General features: G+C 57.2%; 1 protein-coding gene across 1 annotated transcript in view; it reads right to left on the bottom strand.

Moving 5' to 3' along the window:
- LOC140385698 (rac GTPase-activating protein 1-like) overlaps nucleotides 1-20,060 on the bottom strand; it is a 135,589-nt gene that overhangs the window by 39,981 nt on the left and 75,548 nt on the right. The window contains exons 5-7 of the mRNA XM_072468126.1: nucleotides 5,959-5,974; nucleotides 3,327-3,469; nucleotides 1,813-1,977 (exon numbers count right to left, since the gene is read on the bottom strand). Coding sequence (XP_072324227.1) covers nucleotides 1,813-1,977; nucleotides 3,327-3,469; nucleotides 5,959-5,974 — 324 coding nt within the window. The remainder of the gene's footprint in view (nucleotides 1-1,812; nucleotides 1,978-3,326; nucleotides 3,470-5,958; nucleotides 5,975-20,060) is intronic.

Genomic DNA, 20,060 nt, shown 5'->3' with positions numbered 1-20,060 from the left:
TCAACCCAACCGCCCCCCTTCCTGCCACCGCCGCACCCCGCGACCGCCCCCTTCCCAGGAGGATCAGTCCCCCTCCCCTTTGCACCAACAGCTAAAACCGTGCGGTTCCCGGAGGCGACAATGCTGGTACAAGCACTACCACCACCGCCGGGGCCGAGGCGATCGACACGGACGACCAGACCGCCCGACCGACTAGTGGCGTCGATGTAAAACAAAGATGGACTGTCCAATGAACATTTTGTTTTCCTATATCCTCTGTAAATAGTTGTAACAGGACGATACTGTCCAATACGGTACTACCATGTAACTGTTCTCTCCTCCCAGGACCAGTACTGTAAACCCTTACCACCATACGAAGCATCACCCCGCCGGGTTCATTTTTGACAAGGGGTGAATGTGGTAGTATGTATTGGGGGTCATGTGGGACTGGAAGCCCTAATGTCATTGGCTGACAGATCCCGGGTCCTGGTTGGCCGTTGACCTCATACTCCGCCCTGAAGGCGAAGTATAAGAAGCCGGTGCCTTCCCCCGCAGGCCAGTTTACTATCGGGCTGCTGGGGAACAGACACGCTTAATAAAACCTCATCGACTTCACTCTATTTGTCTCATGGAGTCTTTGTGCGCCACATCTATGAAACTCTGAAGTGTAGAGGGACCTGGGTGTTCTAGTGCAGGAGTCAAAGTTAGTGTGCCGGTACGGCAAGTCATTAATATTATGGAATATTATCCTTTGTAAAAAGAGGAGATGCTAATGTCCAGTTACACAGGGCCGCCTGGTCTGGTTTCCACTGGAGCTCAGACGAGTGAGGGGTGATTGATTGAAGTTGAAAAGATTCTGAACGGTGGCAACAAGGTGGACGTAGAAAGAATGGCGAGTCTTTTGGACGAGTCGAGAACCAGGGGGACGGTTTGTAAATTAGAGGTGGCCCTTTGCCCTTTGTGAATAGAGGAGCAGAAATGTTCGGAGGTTTCTGTGACTTTAGAACTCTGCCTCAGGTGGTGGTGGAGGTCAGGGGTCAGTGAATATTTTTAAGGTGGAGGTAGATTGATTTTTGTTGGGCAAAGGAATCAAAGGCGGGTGTTAACGGTCTACTTCTCCTATTGCATCTGTGCGTACGAGTCCGTGTGACTATTCACCAACAGACTTGAAACGCTCACTCAGTGACTCTCTGCACAGATGCGCTGGGTTTATCCAGCATTTTTATGATTCAGATCTCCAGTATTTTGCTTTGATCCCGGGTTAGATTGTTTGAAATGGTCCATTCAATGTATTAGAGACATTTTTTGAAGTTAACCAGGCTACAGAAACAGTAAGAAGTCTTACAACACCAGGTTAAAGTCCAACAGGTTTCTCTGAAATCACTAGCTTTTGGAGTGTAGCTCCTTCCTCAATGCTACAGAAATGTACATAGATACCTAGATACATAGAGGATGGGAACAGGAGGAGGCCTTTCGGCCCTTCGAGCCGGCTCCGCCATTCATCACCATCATGGCTGATCATCCAACTCAATAGCCTAATCCTGCTTTCTCCCCATAGCCTTTGATCCCATTCTCCCCAAGTGCTATATCCAGCCGCCTCTTGAATATATTCAGGGTTTTAGCATCAACTACTTCCTGTGGGAATGAATTCCACAGGCTCACCGCTCTTTGTGTGAAGAAATGTCTCCTTATCTCTGTCCGAAATGGTTTACCCCGAATCCTCAGACTGTGACCCCTGGTTCTGGACACACCCATCATTGGGAACATCTTCCCTGTCTAGTTGTTGATGCCCGAGAGAGCCTGCAAGGGGGAAACTGTTCCCGGTGTCCATACCTGACCATTTTTCACCGAGGTCACAGTGAAATTGGGGGCGCAGATTGGCGGGCAGCGATCTTTGCAGTCTGGATGGGTCACCACGTTACAGCGACGACACTTTAAAGCCATCCTCCCGAATCTGATCCGTTTCCCACAGGGAACGCACACCTCCGGCATAATGATCTGAGGGACAAGAAAAGGCAACTTCAAACAACACACGACCTGCAGCTCACTGACCGAGGCAAAGGAAAGACCCAATTAAAACTGGCAACTGGCACTGTGGTGTGGGAGACACCAGGGGGCAGTATTTCACACGGCCCTATCCGGCCCCTCCACCCCCCCCCCCCCCCCCCCCGCCGGCCCCTCCCCCGCCGGCCCCTCCACCCTCCCCCCGCCGGCCCCTCCACCCTCCCCCCGCCGGCCCCTCCTCCGCCGGCCCCTCCTCCGCCATTTGATAATATCCTGACTGATCTGACTGTGATCCGAGCTCCACATTATCCCTTCCCGGTTTCCCATGTCTGGGATGTTATTTGCATCCCCGGTGGTGACCTGCCATTTCCTTATTCTCCATTATTAATTCTCCATCTTTACTCTCTGCTGGGCTATCACTCGCTTTACTAATTTCCTCTTTAAATAGCTGTAGAAATTCTTACCAGCTCTCTTTAAATTTGTAGCTAGCCTTTTCTCGGTCTCTAATTTCCCCCGATGTTATTAATATTTTAGATCTTTTTTGCTATTCTTTATATTCTGTCCAACCATTTGATCTGCCATTAATCTTTGGAAAATTCTGCATTTTTGTTTAAATTTTAGATTGTTTTTAACTTCTTTTGTTGGGTGGAGATGGCGTGTCTGACACATGAAAATGTTTCAATAAAAAACATTGTCGTAAATTCCCCAAAACTTCAATAGATACCGGCCCACCTTATCTGTGATAAGCCCCTCATCCCAGGGACTAGTTGAGTGAATGTTCTCTGAACTGCTTCCAACACTATTATATACTCTTTCAAATAACAAGTTCAAAACTTTACTCCGTATTCCAGATGTGGCCTCACCAAGGTCCAGCACAGCTGCAGGAAATCCCACCCCTGATGCACAGTAACGGTCGTGTTCCCCACCATTTATAAACCGGAAATCAGAGTGAGAAACAGCTTTGATCACGGGCGGGTAGTGAGCGGGGAAATTGGAGCAGTTTAAATAACCCCCTTGTCCGTAACACCCTCCTACAAACGTAATCGGAACTTGTGCTGGGCCGCAGATACCGTTTGGAAATGCAAGTACGCAAGCTCCTCTTTATCTGCCCTGCTGGCTCCTTCCTCAAAATTCAGATTCACTCAGCACAATATCCCCTTTCACCGGCAATGTTGATTATGCCTCATCACATCGTGACCAGAACCTTACATTTTCCCTGTGACAGATGTTAAACTCACAGGCCCTTAATTTCCGGATTTCTGTCCCTCTCGATTCGTGAAGAAACACATTACACGAGCTTGTCTCTTTCCTAATCGGCCAATTAAGAGTGTGTGTCCTTTTACCGTTTTAGAGACAAAGATATGTGGTCTGGCTTGGGCTGTGTTCCCTGGGGTTGTGAATGGATCTGGAGACGGTGCTTCCGGAAACTCTGGGTCAGTCACCAGGGTCAGCTGGTTTCCCACAATGCAGTCCTCTGGGATCTGCTCTGTAACAGAAGGGACACAAAAGTCATCGCGCTTCCCTCAATATTGTCACAGTGCAAATCTCGGCACAAACGATACAGGTCACAGGTCATTCCTGTGGACGACCAAACCTCTGGATCTTTCTTTGCAGTCAGCGAAACATTTTTAACATCAGTTCCTGGGAGCTGGGCGGAGTGTCTCAGATTACAAAGTAAAGTTTTGCCTGCAAGTTGTGATTGCAAAAAGAAATAATGTCCCAAATGTCATTGCTATTCATGTTGTGAGCTGAAAAGCACAGGCGGGATTCTCTGATCCTGGGGCTAAGTGTCCCGCCCGGTCAGACCCGCCCGGCCAGACCCGCCCGGCCAGACCCGCCCGGCCAGACCCGCCCGGCCAGACCCGCCCGGCCAGACCACATGTGAACGCCACCAGCGGGATTTGGCCGAACTTGGCGGCCACTCGGCCCATCCCACGCGTAGAATCGCGGTGTAGATCCCCGACCAGCGGCGTGCCAACACCAACGGTGACGATTCTCCGGTCACCGGGGAATGGGTGGACCGGCGTCGCGTGAATCACGTAACCCCCCCCCCCCCGGGGACCCCCTCGGCCGGCCCGGGGTCAGAGAATCCCGCCCCACATTTCTGTTTCAGGTCAACCTATTCTGAAGTGGGGAGGTGGTGGTGGGAATTGAAGATAAAATAAACATCCTGTGGGGCTTTTGAAAGTACATCCTCCAATGGCGATCAGAGGTATGACCGGGAGCGGTGCGGGAGGGAGTCCCAGAGTCGGCGAGGGGCCGGAGGGAGTCCCAGAGTCGGCGAGGGGCCGGAGGGGGTCCCAGAGTCGGCGAGGGGCCGGAGGGGGTCCCAGAGTCGGCGAGGGGCCGGAGGGGGTCCCAGAGTCGGCGAGGGGCCGGAGGGGGTCCCAGAGTCGGCGAGGGGCCGGAGGGGGTCCCAGAGTCGGCGAGGGGCCGGAGGGGGTCCCAGAGTCGGCGAGGGGCCGGAGGGGGTCCCAGAGTCGGCGAGGGGCCGGAGGGGGTCCCAGAGTCGGCGAGGGGCCGGAGGGGGTCCCAGAGTCGGCGAGGGGCCGGAGGGGGTCCCAGAGTCGGTGAGGGGCCGGAGGGGGTCCCAGAGTCGGCGAGGGGCCGGAGGGGGTCCCAGAGTCGGCGAGGGGCCGGAGGGAGTCCCAGAGTCAGCGAGGGGCCGGAGGGGGTCCCAGAGTTGGCGAGGGGCCAGAGGGGGTCCCAGAGTCAGCGAGGGGCCGGAGGGGATTAGAGTCGGCGAGGGGCCAGAGGGGGTCCCAGAGTCAGCGAGGGGCCGGAGGGGGTTCCAGAGTTGGCGAGGGGCCGGAGGGGGTTCCAGAGTCGGCGAGGGGCCGGAGCCGGTTCCAGAGTTGGCGAGGGGCCGGAGCCGGTTCCAGAGTCAGCGAGGGGCCGGAGGGGGTTCCAGAGTCAGCGAGGGGTCGGAGGGGGTTACAGAGTCGGCGAGGGGCCGGAGCCGGTTCCAGAGTCGGCGAGGGGCCGGAGCCAGAGTCGGCGAGGGGCCGGTGCCGGTTCCAGAGTCGGCGAGGGGCCGGAGCCGGTTCCAGAGTCAGCGAGGGGCCGGAGCCGGTTCCAGAGTCAGCGAGGGGCCGGAGCCGGTTCCAGAGTCGGCGAGGGGCCGGAGGGGGTTACAGAGTCGGTGAGGGGCCGGAGCCGGTTCCAGAGTCGGCGAGGGGCCGGAGGGGGTTCCAGAGTTGGCGAGGGGCCGGAGGGGGTTCCAGAGTCGGCGAGGGGCCGGAGCCGGTTCCAGAGTCGGCGAGGGGCCGGAGGGGGTTCCAGAGTTGGCGAGGAGCCGGAGGGGGTTCCAGAGTCGGCGAGGGGCCGGAGCCGGTTCCAGAGTTGGCGAGGGGCCGGAGCCGGTTCCAGAGTCAGCGAGGGGCCGGAGGGGGTTCCAGAGTCAGCGAGGGGTCGGAGGGGGTTACAGAGTCGGCGAGGGGCCGGAGGGGGTTACAGAGTCGGCGAGGGGCCGGAGCCGGTTCCAGAGTCAGCGAGGGGCCGGAGGGGGTTACAGAGTCAGCGAGGGGCCGGAGGGGGTTACAGAGTCAGCGAGGGGCCGGAGGGGTTCCAGAGTCAGAGAGGGGCCGGAGGGGGTTCCAGAGGCGGCTGAGGGATCGGTGGGGGTTCCAGAGTCAACGAGGGACTGGAGGGGGTTACAGAGGCAGCAAGGTGCTGGAAGGGGTACCAGAGCCAGCGAGGGGTCGGAGGGGGTTCCAGAGGCAGTTAAGGGCTTTGGGGCTGGAGGAGATTTCAGGGAAAGGAGGGGAGGTTGTGGAAGGAGTTGTAAGTAAGCTGTGAAGTTGAGGTGTTGCTGGACCAGAGGTCAGTGCAGTTCAGGAAGCACAGGGAGGTGGGTGAGTCCTGCCATACCCCCTCTGACCCACAAACCTGCCAACCAGGGATGTTGCTTGTTGCAGTCAGCACGCCGTAGGCGGACGAGCTCCCTCGGGGAGTCTGAGCGAATCGCACACTCACCTCCTGTATCGCTGTCCTGGAATCAACAGAAAAACAGATGATACTTGCATTTCTATAGCACCTTCCAGCATTTCCAAAGTGTTTACAGCCAACTAAAGGCGTTGGCAGAGTGGTCACTCGACCAGTGAGCCAGAAGTCCAGGGTCATGGTCAGGGGACCGGTGTTTGAATCCCACCACGGCAGGCGATGGGATTAAACTCAATCTGCAATCGTCAATTGTTGTACAAACCCATCTGGGTCACGAACGTCCTTTAGGGAAGGAAATCTGCCGCCCTTACCCGGTCTGGCCTACACGTGACTCCAGACCCACAGCAATGTGGTGACTTTGAAATGACCGAGCGAGACGTTCAGTTGTATTAAACCGCGACGGAAACACAAAAAAGGAATGAAAGCGGACGGAACACCCGGCATCGAGTGGATTGGCTACGCTGAACTGCCCTTAGTGTCCAGGGGTGCGTTGGGTAGGTTTAAGGGATTGTCAAAATAGGGCAGACAAGTGAGCTTGGGTGGCGTGCTCTACCACAGAGTCGGTGCAGACTTGATGGGCCGATTGGCCTCCTTATGCACTGTACGGATTCTGTGATTCTATGTCACAAAACATATTATTTTTGAACCATCAGATGGATAATGAGAGACTTCAAACATAGACACAGGTGGAAGACTAAATTCAATGCAGAGAGTGTGAAGCAAAACATTTTTGGTTGTAATAACATGGGAGACAGTTTAAAAAGAACAAAGAGTGCGATAATGGCCACTACAGGCATCTGCATATTAGGAACAGTCAATATGCCCAAACATCGGACACAACAAGCTCTTAAGATGGCCGCCATAAATCATCTGATCAGACACTGAATTCTCCAGCAAATACCCAACTAAATGTGAACATAGACGAGGTTCTCGCAAACACCTGTGGAATTCTCATCTCATTGCTTAAGGATGGGCCAACACCTAAAGACCATCGAGTTGTCAGACTGCCTGTCTCTACATTTAATACTTGACAAATGGGATCAAAACCTACCAACCTTCTTTGAATCCTGGTGTCCCCCTCCATCCAAAGTAGACTCAGGTGTCGGAGGTGTTAACCCAACAGTCATGTGCTTAATTCTGGTTTCAAGGAATGCGACTTCATTATCCCCAGACCCGGCCGACCCCAGGCCCGGCCGACCCCAGGCCCGGCCGACCCCAGTCACCCCAGGCCCGGCTGACCCCAGTCATCCCAGGCCCGGCCGACCCCAGGCCCGGCCGACCCCAGTCACCCCAGGCCCGGCCGACCCCAGGCCCGGCCGACCCCAGGCCCGGCCGACCCCAGTCACCCCAGGCCCGGCCGACCCCAGGCCCGGCCGACCCCAGGCCCGGCCGACCCCAGTCACCCCAGGCCCGGCCGACCCCAGGCCCGGCCGACCCCAGGCCCGGCCGACCCCAGTCACCCCAGGCCCGGCCGACCCCAGGCCCGGCCGACCCCAGGCCCGGCCGACCCCAGTCACCCCAGGCCCGGCCGACCCCAGGCCCGGCCGACCCCAGGCCCGGCCGACCCCAGGCCCGGCCGACCCCAGTCACACCAGGCCCGGCCGACCCCAGGCCCGGCCGACCCCAGGCCCGGCCGACCCCAGTCACCCCAGGCCCGGCCGACCCCAGTCACCCCAGGCCCGGCCGACCCCAGGCCCGGCCGACCCCAGTCATCCCAGACCCGGCCGACCCCAGGCCCAGCCGACCCCAGTCATCCCAGGCCCGGCCGACCCCAGTCAACCCAGGCCCGGCCGACCCCAGGCCCGGCCGACCCCAGTCATCCCAGGCCCGGCCGACCCCAGGCCCGGCCGACCCCAGTCACCCCAGACCCGGCCGACCCCAGGCCCGGCCGACCCCAGTCCCGGCCGACCCCAGTCACCCCAGGCCCGGCCGACCCCAGGCCCGGCCGACCCCAGTCACCCCAGGCCCAGCCGACCCCAGGCCCGGCCGACCCCAGGCCCGGCCGACCCCAGTCAACCCAGGCCCGGCCGACCCCAGTCCCGGCCGACCCCAGACCCGACCGATCCGTCAGAACCAGTCATCAGACAGTCTGAGAACAAGACTTAAACTAGCTGCAAATCATCCAACAACCAAAGTATTTAATCTATTCCAGTTTCAAAGTTTCCCCCGAGAAGCCACAGAGCTGCCATGTGCAAGACCAGAAACTGCAAATTACAGATGGAATTAACAGTAATCTGTAATAATCGGAATGGTGTGCTATTGTGGTAAATCAGGATAGTTAAAAGTCTGACAACACCAGGTTAAAGTCCAACAGGTTTGTTTCGATGTCACTAGCTTTCGGAGCGCTGCTCCTTCCTCAGGTGAATGAAGAGGTCTGTTCCAGAAACATATATATAGACAAATTCAAAGATGCCAGACAATGCTTGGAATACGAGCATTAGCAGGTGATTAAATCTTTACAGACCCAGAGATGGGGTAACCCCAGGTTAAAGAGGTGTGAATTGTGTCAAGCCAGGACAGTTGGTGGGATTTCCCAGGCCAGGTGGTGGGGGCCTCCAGTTCAATGGTGAATCCAGCTCTGGGTACCAGACTCCAGGAACTGGGCAGAAGGCACTGGAGAGGGTGCAGCAAAGATTTAGTAGAAGGAAGTCCCTCGTCCCTGAAACCAGGTTCTGAGAATAACTTGGAGAACAAAGAAAATTACAGCACGGGAACAGGCCCTTCGGCCCGCCCAGCCTGTGCCGATCCAGATCCTTTATCTAAACCGGTCACCTATTTTCCAAGGATCTACTTCCCTCTGTTCCCCGCCCGTTCATATATCTGTCCAGATGCATCTTAAATGATGCTATCGTGCCCGCCTCTACTACCTCCGCTGGCAAAGCGTTCCAGGCACCCGCCACCCTCTGCGTAAAAAACTTTCCACGTACATCTCCCTTAAACTTTCCCCTCTCACCTTGAAATCGTGACCCCTTGTAATTGACACCCCCACTCTTGGAAAAAGCTTGTTGCTATCCACCCTGTCCATACCTCTCATAATTCTGTAGACCTCAATCAGGTTCCCCCTCAACCTCCGTCTTTCCAACGAAAACAATCCTAATCTACTCAACCTTTCTTCATAGCTAGCACCCTCCATACCAGGCAACATCCTGGTGAACCTCCTCTGCACCCTCTCTAAAGCATCCACATCCTTCTGGTAATGTGGCGACCAGAACTGCACGCAGTATTCCAAATGTGGCCTAACCAAAGTCCTATACAACTGTAACATGACCTGCCGACTCTTGTACTCAAAACCCCGTCCGATCAAGACAAGCATGCTGTATGCCTTCTTGACCACTCTATCGACCTGCGTTGCCACCTTCAGGGTACAATGGACCTGAACTCCCAGATCTCTCTGGACACCAATTTTCCCCAGGACTCTTCCATTGACCGTATAGTCCGCTCTTGAATTAGATCTTCCAAAATGCATCACCTCGCATTTGCCTGGATTGAACTCCATCTGCCATTTCTCTGCCCAACTCTCCAATCTATCTATATTTTGCTGTATTCTCTGACAACCCTCCTCACTATCTGCAACTCCACCAATCTTAGTATCATCTGCAACCTTGCTAATCAAACCACCTATACCTTCGTCCAGATCATTTATGTATATCACCAACAACAGTGGTCCGAGCACGGATCCCTGTGGAACACCACTAGTCACCTTTCTCCATTTTGAGACACTCCCTTCCACCACTACTCTGTCTCCTGTTGCCCAGCCAGTTCTTTATCCATCTAGCTAGTACACCCTGAACCCCATACGACTTCACTTTTTCCATCAACCTGCCATGGGAAACTTTATCAAACGCCTTACTGAAGTCCATGTATATGACATCTACAGCCCTTCCCTCATCAATTAACTTTGTCACTTCCTCAAAGCATTCTATTAGGTTTGTAAGACATGACCTTCCCTGCACAAAATCATGCTGCTGATCACTGATAAGTCTATTTTCTTCCAAATGTGAATAGATCCTACCCCTCAGTATCTTCTCCAACAGTTTGCCTACCACTGACGTCAAGCTCACAGGTCTATAATTCCCTGGATTATCCCTGCTACCCTTCTTAAACAAAGGGACAACATTAGCAATTCTCCAGTCCTCCGGGACCTCACCCATGCTCAAGGATGCTGCAAAGATATCTGTTAAGGCCCCAGCTATTTTGTCCCTCGCTTCCCTCAGAAACCTGGGATAGATCCCACCTGGACCTGGGGACTTGTCCACCTTAATGCCTTTTAGAATACCCAAAACTTCCCCCTTCATGATGCCGACTTGACCTAGAGTATTTAAACATCCATCCTGAGCCTCAACATCCGTCATGTCCCTCTCCTTGGTGAATACCGATGCAAAGTACTCAGAAAGAATCTCACCCATTTCCTCTGACTCCACGCATAAATTCCCTCTTTTGTCTTTGAGTGGGCCAATCCTTTCTCTCGTTACCCTCTTGCTCCTTATATACGAATAAAAGGCTTTGGGATTTTCCTTAACCCTGTTAGCCAAAGATATTTCATGACCCCTTTTAGCCCTCTTTATTGCGCGTTTGAGATTTGTCCTACTTTCCAGATATTCCTCCAAAGCTTCATCAGATTTAAGCTTCATGCTTATCATACATAAGCATGATCTTATGTATGCTTCCTTTTTCATCTTAGCTAGTCTCACAATTCCACCCGTCATCCATGGTTCCCTAATCTTGCCATCTCTATCCCTCATTTTCACAGGGACATGTCTGTCCTGCACTCTAATCAACCTTTCCTTAAAAGACTCCCACATTTCAAATGTGGATTTACCCTTAAACAGCTGCTCCCAATCCACATTCCCTAGCTCCTGCCGAATTTTGTTATACTTGGCCTTTCCCCAATTTAGCACTCTTTCTTCAGGACCACTCTCGTCTTTGTCCATGAGTATTCTAAAACTTACGGAATTGTGATCGCTATTCCCAAAGTAATCACCGACTGAAACTTCAACCACCTGGCCGGGATCATTCCCCAATACCAGGTCCAGTATGGCCCCTTCCCGAGTTGGACTATTTACATACTGCTCTAAAAAATTCTCCTGGATGTTCCTTACAAATTCTGCTCCATCTACGCCTCCAACACTACATGAGTCCCATTCAATGTTGGGGAAGATAAAATCTCCCATCACGACCACCTTATTGCTCCTACATTTTTCCATAATCTGTCTACATATTTGTACCTCTACTTCATGCTCGCTTTTGGGAGGCCTGTAGTAAAGTCCCAACAATGTTACTGCACCCTTCCTATTTCTTAGCTCCACCCATATTGCCTCAGTGCTCGAATCCTCCATCGTGCCCTCCTTAATCATAGCTGTGATATCATCTCTGACCAGTAATCCAACTCCTCCACCCCTTTTACCTCCCTCTCTATCCCTCCTGAAGCATCTATACCCTGGGATATTTAGTTGCCAGTCTTGCCCTTCCCTCAACCAAGTCTCCGTAATACCAATAACATCATATTCCCAGGTACTAATCCAAGCCCTAAGTCCATCTGCCCTACCTGCGACACTTCTCGCATTGAAACAAATGCACCTCAGACCACCTGTCCTTTTGGGTTCATCATCTCTTCCCTGCCTACTCTTCCCCTTAGTCACATTGAGTTTATTATCTCGTACCTTACTGGCTTTAGTTGCCTCTTTACTGACCTCTAACTTCCTAATCTGGTTCCCATCCCCCTGCCACATTAGTTTAAAACCTCCCCAACAGTGTTAGCAAAAGCACCCGCTAGGACATTGGTTCCAGTCCTGCCCAGGTGTAGACCATCCGATTTGTAATGGTCCCACCGCCCCCAGAACCGATTCCAATGTCCCAAAAATCTGAATCCCTCTCGCCTGCACCATCTCTAAAGCCACGTATTCATTCTGACTATTCTTGAATTTCTACTCTGACTGTCTCGTTGCACTGGTAGCAGTCCTGAGATTACTACCTTTGAGGTCCTACTTGTTAAACTTACCTCCTAACTCAAAGCCCACCAGCCTCCTTTGTATTCTGGTGTCCCACTCCATCTAAAGTAGACTCGGGTGTCGGAGGTGTCAACCCAAAAGTCATGTGCTTAATTCTGGTTTCAAGGAATGCAACTTGACCCGACACCAGACCCGGCCGTCCCCAGGCCCCTGGCCACTGCCTCCACCGCAAATCTGAAGGCCACCTCTCCGGCAGCTGTGTCCCCGCCACTCTCCTCGCGCTCTTTCACTGAGTCTCCGCTGCTCTCCTCGCGCTCTTTAACTGTGTCCCCACCGCTCTCCACGCGCTCTTTTATCCTGTGCCCCCGCTGCTCTCCTCACGCTTTTATCCTGTGTCCCCGCTGCTCTCCTCACGCTTTTATCCTGTGTCCCCGCTGCTCTACTCGCGCTATTTCACTGTGTCCCCGCCGCTCTACTCCCGCTCTTCTATCCTGTGTCCCCGTCGCTCTCCTCGCTCTCTTTCACTGTGTCCCCGCCGCTCTCGTCGCGCTCTTTCACTGTGTCCCCGCCGCTCTCCTCGCTCTCTTTCACTGTGTCCCCGCCGCTCTCCTTCACTGTGTCCCCGTCGTTCTCCTCGCTCTCTTTCACTGTGTCCCCGCCGCTCTCGTCGCGCTCTTTCACTGTGTCCCCGCAGCTCTCCTCGTGCTCCTTCTTTGTGTCCCCGTCGCTCACCTCGCTCTCTTTCACTGTGTCCCCGCCGATCTCGTCGCGCTCTTTCACTGTGTCCCCGCCGCTCTCCTCGCTCTCTTTCACTGTGTCCCCCCCCCGCTCTGCTCGCGCTCTTTCACGGTGTCCCCGCCGCTCTCCTCGCGCTCTCTCACTGCGTCCCCACCGCTCTCCTTGCGCTCTTTCATTGTGTCTCCGCCGCTCTCCTCGCGCTCTTTTATCCTGTGTCCCCGCCGCTCTCCTCACTCTCTTTCTCGGTGTCCCCGCTGCTCTCCTCGCTCTCTTTCTCGGTGTCCCCGCCGCTCTCTTCGCGCTCTTTTATCCTGTGTCACCGCCGCTCTCCTCACACTCTTTCACTGTCTCCGCCGCTCTCCTCGCGCTCTTTCACTGTGTCTCCGCCGCTCTCCTCGAGCTCTTTCACTGTGTCCCCGGCGTTCTTTCACTGTGTCCCCGCCGCTCTCCTCGCGCTCTTTCACCGTGTCCCCGCCGCTCTCTTGGCGCACTTTCACTGCATCCCCGCCGCTCTCCTCGCGCTCTTTCACTGCGTCCCCACCGCTCTCCTCGCGCTCTTTCACTGCGTCCCCACCGCTCTCCTCGCGCTCTTTCACTCTGTCCCCGCCGCTCTCCTCGCACTCTTTCACTGCGTCCCCACCGCTCTCCACGCGCTCTTTCACGGTGACCCCGCCGCTCTCCTCGCACTCTTTCACGGTGACCCCGCCGCTGTCCTCGCGCTCTTTCACTGTGTCCCAGCTTCTCTCTTCGCGCTCTTTTATCCTGTGCCCCCGCCGCTCTTTCACTGTGTCCCCGCCGCTCTCCTGGCGCTCTTTCACTGTGTCCCCGCCGCTCTCCTCGCGCTCTTTCACAGTGTCCCCACCGCTCTCCTCGAGCTCTTTCACTCTGTCCCTGCCCCTCTCCTCGCGCTCTTTCACTGTGTCTCCGCCACTCTCATCGCGCTCGTTCAGTGTCCCCGCCGCTGTCCTCGCGCTCTTTTATCCCGTATCCCCACCGCTCTCCTCGCGCTCTTTTAGCCCGTGTCCCCGCTGCTCTCTTCGCGCTCTTAAATCCTGTGTCTCCGCTGCTCTCCTCGTGCTCTTTCACTGTGTCCCCACCGCTCTCCTAGCACTCTTTCACTGTGTCCCAGCTTCTCTCTTCGCGCTCTTTTATCCTGTGTCCCCGCCGCTCTCCTCGCGCTCTTTCACTGTGTCTCCGCCGCACCCCTCGCGCGCTTTTATCCTGTGTCTCCGCTGCTCTTCTCGCGCTCTTTCACTGTGTCCCCGCCGCTCTCCTCGCGCTCTTTCACTGTGTCCCCGCCGCTCTCCTCGCGCTCTTTTATCCCGTGTCCCCTCCGCTCTCCTCGCGCTCTTTTACCTTTTACCCCGTGTCCCCGCTGCTCTCCTCGCGCTCTTTTATCCTGTGTCTCCGCCGCTCTCCTCGCGCTCTTTCACTGTGTCCCCGCCACTCTCCTCGCGCTCTTTTACCCTGTGTCCCCACTGCTCTCCTCGCGCTCTTTTATCCTGTGTCTCCGCCGCTCTCCTCGCACTCTTTCACTGTCCCCGCCGATCTCCTCACGCTCTTTCACTGCGACCCCGCCGGTCTCCTCGCGCTCTTTCACTGTGTCTATGCCGCTCTCCTCGCGCTCTTTCACTGAGTCCCCGCCACTCTCCTCACACTCTTTTATCCTGTGTCCCCGCCGCTCTCCTCGCGCACTTTCACTGTGTCCCCGCCGCTCTCCTCGCGCTCTTTCACTGCGACCCCGCCGGTCTCCTCGCGCTCTTTCACTGTGTCTATGCCGCTCTCCTCGCGCTCTTTCACTGAGTCCCCGCCACTCTCCTCACACTCTTTTATCCTGTGTCCCCGCCGCTCTCCTCGCGCACTTTCACTGTGTCCCCGCCGCTCTCCTCGCGCTCTTTCACTGGGTCTCCGCCGCTCTCCTCGCGCTCTTTCACTGTGTCCCCACCGCTCTCCTCGCTCTCTTTCACTGTGTCCCCCCCCGCTCTGCTCGCGCTCTTTCACGGTGTCCCCGCCGCTCTCCTCGCTCACTTTCACTGTGTCTCCGCCGCTCTCCTCGCGCTCTTTTATCCTGTGTCCCCGCCGCTCTCCTCACTCTCTTTCTCGGTGTCCCCGCTGCTCTCCTCGCTCTCTTTCTCGGTGTCCCCGCCGCTCTCTTCGCGCTCTTTTATCCTGTGTCACCGCCGCTCTCCTCACACTCTTTCACTGTCTCCGCCGCTCTCCTCGCGCTCTTTCACTGTGTCTCCGCCGCTCTCCTCGAGCTCTTTCACTGTGTCCCCGGCGTTCTTTCACTGTGTCCCCGCCGCTCTCCTCGCGCTCTTTCACCGTGTCCCCGCCGCTCTCTTGGCGCACTTTCACTGCATCCCCGCCGCTCTCCTCGCGCTCTTTCACTGCGTCCCCACCGCTCTCCTCGCGCTCTTTCACTGCGTCCCCACCGCTCTCCTCGCGCTCTTTCACTCTGTCCCCGCCGCTCTCCTCGCACTCTTTCACTGCGTCCCCACCGCTCTCCTCGCGCTCTTTCACGGTGACCCCGCCGCTCTCCTCGCACTCTTTCACGGTGACCCCGCCGCTCTCCTCGCGCTCTTTCACTGTGTCCCAGCTTCTCTCTTCGCGCTCTTTTATCCTGTGCCCCCGCCGCTCTTTCACTGTGTCCCCGCCGCTCTCTTGGCGCTCTTTCACTGTGTCCCCGCCGCTCTCCTCGCGCTCTTTCACAGTGTCCCCACCGCTCTCCTCGAGCTCTTTCACTCTGTCCCTGCCCCTCTCCTCGCGCTCTTTCACTGTGTCTCCGCCACTCTCCTCACGCTCTTTCACTGTGTCCCCGCCGCTCTCCTCGCGCTCTTTCACCGTGTCCCCGCCCCTCTCTTGGCGCTCTTTCACCGTGTCCCCGCCCCTCTCTTGGCGCACTTTCACTGCATGCCCGCCGCTCTCCTCGCGCTCTTTCACTGTCCCCGCCGGTCTCCTCGCACTCTTTCACTGCGTCCCCACCGCTCTCCTCGCGCTCTTTCACGGTGACCCCGCCGCTCTCCTCGCGCTCTTTCACTGTGTCCCAGCTTCTCTCTTCGCGCTCTTTTATCCTGTGCCCCCGCCGCTCTTTCACTGTGTCCCCGCCGCTCTCCTGGCGCTCTTTCACTGTGTCCCCGCCGCTCTCCTCGCGCTCTTTCACAGTGTCCCCACTGCTCTCCTCGCGCTCTTTCACTCTGTCCCTGCCCCTCTCCTCGCGTTCTTTCACCGTGTCCCCGCCACTCTCATCGCGCTCGTTCAGTGTCCCCGCCGCTGTCCTCGCGCTCTTTTATCCCGTATCCCCACCGCTCTCCTCGCGCTCTTTTAGCCCGTGTCCCCGCTGCTCTCTTCGCGCTCTTAAATCCTGTGTCTCCGCTGCTCTCCTCGTGCTCTTTCACTGTGTCCCCACCGCTCTCCTAGCACTCTTTCACTGTGTCCCAGCTTCTCTCTTCGCGCTCTTTTATCCTGTGTCCCCGCCGCTCTCCTCGCGCTCTTTCACTGTGTCTCCGCCGCACCCCTCGCGCGCTTTTATCCTGTGTCTCCGCTGCTCTTCTCGCGCTCTTTCACTGTGTCCCCGCCGCTCTCCTCGCGCTCTTTCACTGTGTCCCCGCCGCTCTCTTCGCGCTCTTTCACTGTGTCTCCGCCGCTCTCCTCGCGCTCTTTCACTGTGTCTCCGCCGCTCTCCTCGCACTTTTTCACTGTGTCTCCGCTGCTCTTCTCGCGCTCTTTCACCGTGTCCCCGCCACTCTCCTCGCTCTCTTTCACTGTGCCCACGCTGCTCTCCTCGCTCTCTTTCACTGTGTCCCCGCCGCTCTCCTCGCGCTCTTTTATCCTGTGTCCCCGCTGCTCTTCTCGCGCTGTTTTACTGTGTCTCCGCCACTCTCCTCACTCTCTTTCACTGAGTCTCCGCCGCTCTCCTCCCGCTCTTTCACTGTGTCTCCGCCGCTCTCCTCGCGCTCTTTCACTGTGTCCCCGCCGCTCTCCTCACGCTCTTTTATCCTGTGTCCCCGCCGCATTCCTCATGCTCTTTCACTGTGTCCCCGCTGCTCTCCTCGCGCTCTTTCACTCTGTCCCCGCCGCTCTCCTCTCGCTCTTTCACCGTGTCCCCGCCGCTCTCCTTGCACTCTTTTAACCCATGTCCCCACCGCTCTCCTCGCGCTCTTTTACCCTGTGTCCCTGCTGCTCTCCTAGCGCTCTTTCACTGTGTCCCCGCCGCTCTCCTCGCGCTCTTTCACTGTGTCCCCACCGCTCTTTTACCGTGTCCCCGCTGCTCTCCTCGCGCTCTTTCACTGTGTCCCTGCTGCTCTCATTGCGCTCTTTCACCATGTCCCCGCAACTCTCCTTGCGCTCTTCCACCGTGTCCCCACCGCTCTCCTCGCGCTCTTTTAACCCCTGTCCCCACCGCTCTCCTCGCGCTCTTTTACCCTGTTTCCCTGCTGCTCTCCTCGCTCTCTTTCACTATGTCCCCGCCGCTCTCCTCGCGCTCTTTCACGGTGTCCCTGCTGCTCTCATTGCGCTCTTTCACTGTGTCCCCGCCGCTCTCCTCGCGCTCTTTTATCCTGTGTACCCGCCGCTCTCCTCGCGCTCTTTCACAGTGTCCCCACCGCTCTCCTCGCGCTCTTTCACTCTGTCCCTGCCCCTCTCCTCGCGCTCTTTCACTGTGTCCCCGCCACTCTCATCGCGCTCGTTCAGTGTCCCCGCCGCTGTCCTCGCGCTCTTTTATCCCGTATCCCCACCGCTCTCCTCGCGCTCTTTTAGCCCGTGTCCCCGCTGCTCTCTTCGCGCTCTTAAATCCTGTGTCTCCGCTGCTCTCCTCGTGCTCTTTCACTGTGTCCCCACCGCTCTCCTAGCACTCTTTCACTGTGTCCCAGCTTCTCTCTTCGCGCTCTTTTATCCTGTGTCCCCGCCGCTCTCCTCGCGCTCTTTCACTGTGTCTCCACCGCACCCCTCGCGCGCTTTTATCCTGTGTCTCCGCTGCTCTTCTCGCGCTCTTTCACTGTGTCCCCGCCGCTCTCCTCCCGCTCTTTCACTGTGTCCCCGCCGCTCTCTTCGCGCTCTTTCACGGTGTCTCCGCCGCTCTCCTCGCGCTCTTTCACTGTGTCTCCGCCGCTCTCCTCGCACTTTTTCACTGTGTTTCCGCTGCTCTTCTCGCGCTCTTTCACCGTGTCCCCGCCACTCTCCTCGCGCTCTTTCACTATGCCCACGCTGCTCTCCTCGCTCTCTTTCACTGTGTCCCCGCCGCTCTCCTCGCGCTCTTTTATCCTGTGTCCCCGCTGCTCTTCTCGCGCTGTTTTACTGTGTCTCCGCCACTCTCCTCACTCTCTTTCACTGAGTCTCCGCCGCTCTCCTCCCGCTCTTTCACTGCGTCCCCACCGCTCTTTCACTGTGTCTCCGCCGCTCTCCTCGCGCTCTTTCACTGTGTCCCCGCCGCTCTTTCACTGTGTCCCCGCCGCTCTCCTCACGCTCTTTTATCCTGTGTCCCCGCCGCATTCCTCATGCTCTTTCACTGTGTCCCCGCTGCTCTCCTCGCGCTCTTTCACTCTGTCCCCGCCGCTCTCCTCTCGCTCTTTCACCGTGTCCCCGCCGCTCTCCTTGCACTCTTTTAACCCATGTCCCCACCGCTCTCCTCGCGCTCTTTTACCCTGTGTCCCTGCTGCTCTCCTAGCGCTCTTTCACTGTGTCCCCGCCGCTCTCCTCGCGCTCTTTCACTGTGTCCCCACCGCTCTTTTACCGTGTCCCCGCCGCTCTCCTCGCGCTCTTTCACTGTGTCCCTGCTGCTCTCATTGCGCTCTTTCACCATGTCCCCGCAACTCTCCTTGCGCTCTTCCACCGTGTCCCCACCGCTCTCCTCGCGCTCTTTTAACCCGTCCCCACCGCTCTCCTCGCGCTCTTTTACCCTGTTTCCCTGCTGCTCTCCTCGCTCTCTTTCACTATGTCCCCGCCGCTCTCCTCGCGCTCTTTCACTGTGTCCCTGCTGCTCTCATTGCGCTCTTTCACTGTGTCCCCGCCGCTCTCCTCGCGCTCTTTTATCCTGTGTCCCCGCCGCTCTCCTTGCGCTCTTTTATCCTGTGCCCCCGCTGCTCTTCTCGCGCTCTTTCACTGTGTCTCCGCCGCTCTCCTCGCTCTCTTTCACTGTGTCTCCGCTGCTCTTCTCGCGCTCTTTCACTGTGTCCACGCCACTCTCCTCGCGCTCTTTCACTGTGTCGCCGTCGCTCTCCTCGCTTTCTTTCACTGTGTCCCCGCCGCACTCCTCGCTCTCTTTTATCCTGTGTCCCCGCCGCTCTCCTCGCGCTCTTTCACTGTGTCTCCGCCGCTCTCCTCGCGCTCTTTCAATGTGTCCCCGTCGCTCTCCTCGCGCTCTTTCACTGTGTCCCCGCTGCTCCCCTCGCGCTCTTTCACTGTGTCCACGGCGCTCTCCTCGCGCTCTTTCAGTGTCCCCGTCGCTCTTTCACTGTGTCCCCGCCGATCTCCTCGCGCTCTTTCACTGTGTCCCCGCCTTCTCCTTGCTCTCACTGCGTCCCCGCCACTCTCTTCGCGATCTTTCACCGTGTCCCCGCCGCTTTCCTCGCGCTCTTTTATCCCGTGTCCCCGCTGCTCTTCTCACGCTCTTTCGCTGTGTCCCCGCCGCTCTCCTCGCGCTCTTTCACCGTGTCCCCGCCACTCTCCTCGCGCTCTTTCACCGTGTCCCCACTGCGCTCTTTGCGCTCTTTCACTGTGTCCCCGCTGCTCTCCTCGCGCTCTTTCACCGTGTCCCCGCCACTCTCCTCGCGCTCTTTCACCGTGTCCCCGCCACTCTCCTCGGGCTCTTTCACTATGTCCATGCTGCTCTCCTCATGCTCTTTTATCCTGTGTCTCCGCCACTCTGCTCGCGCTCTTTCACCGTGTCCCCGCCGCTCTCCTCGTGCTCTTTTATCCTGTGTCCCTGCCGCTCTCCTCGCACTCTTCCACTGTGTCTACGCCGCTCTCCTCGCGCTGTTTTATCTTGTGTCCCCGCTGCTCTCCTCGCGCTCTTTCACTGTGTCTCCGCTGCGCTACTCGCGCTCTTTTATCCTGTGTCCCCGCCGCTCTCCTCGCGCTCTTTCACTGTGTCCCCGCCGCTCTCCTTGCGCTCTTTTATCCTGTGTCCCCGCTGCTCTTCTCGCGCTCTTTCACCGTCTCCACCGCTCTCCTCACTCTCTTTCACTGTGCCTCCGCCGCTCTCCTCGCTCTCTTTCACTTTGTCTCCGCCGCTCTCCTCACTCTCTTTCACTGTGCCCCTGCTGCTCTTCTCGCGCTCTTTTATCCTGTGTCCCCGCTGCTCTTCTCGCGCTCTTTTACTGTGTCTCCGCCACTCCTCGTGCTCTTCCACCGTGCCCCCACCGCTCTCCTCGCGCTCTTTCACTCTGTACCCGCCGCTCTCCTCGTGCTCTTTCACTGTCCCCCCGCCGCTCTCCTCGCGCTCTTTTATCCTGT

The sequence above is a fragment of the Scyliorhinus torazame genome, chromosome 2, assembly GCF_047496885.1.
Source record: "Scyliorhinus torazame isolate Kashiwa2021f chromosome 2, sScyTor2.1, whole genome shotgun sequence".
NCBI classification, from domain to species: domain Eukaryota; kingdom Metazoa; phylum Chordata; class Chondrichthyes; order Carcharhiniformes; family Scyliorhinidae; genus Scyliorhinus; species Scyliorhinus torazame.
Note: the sequence above shows the minus strand (reverse complement) of the source record. Positions and strands in the feature narration are given on the sequence as shown.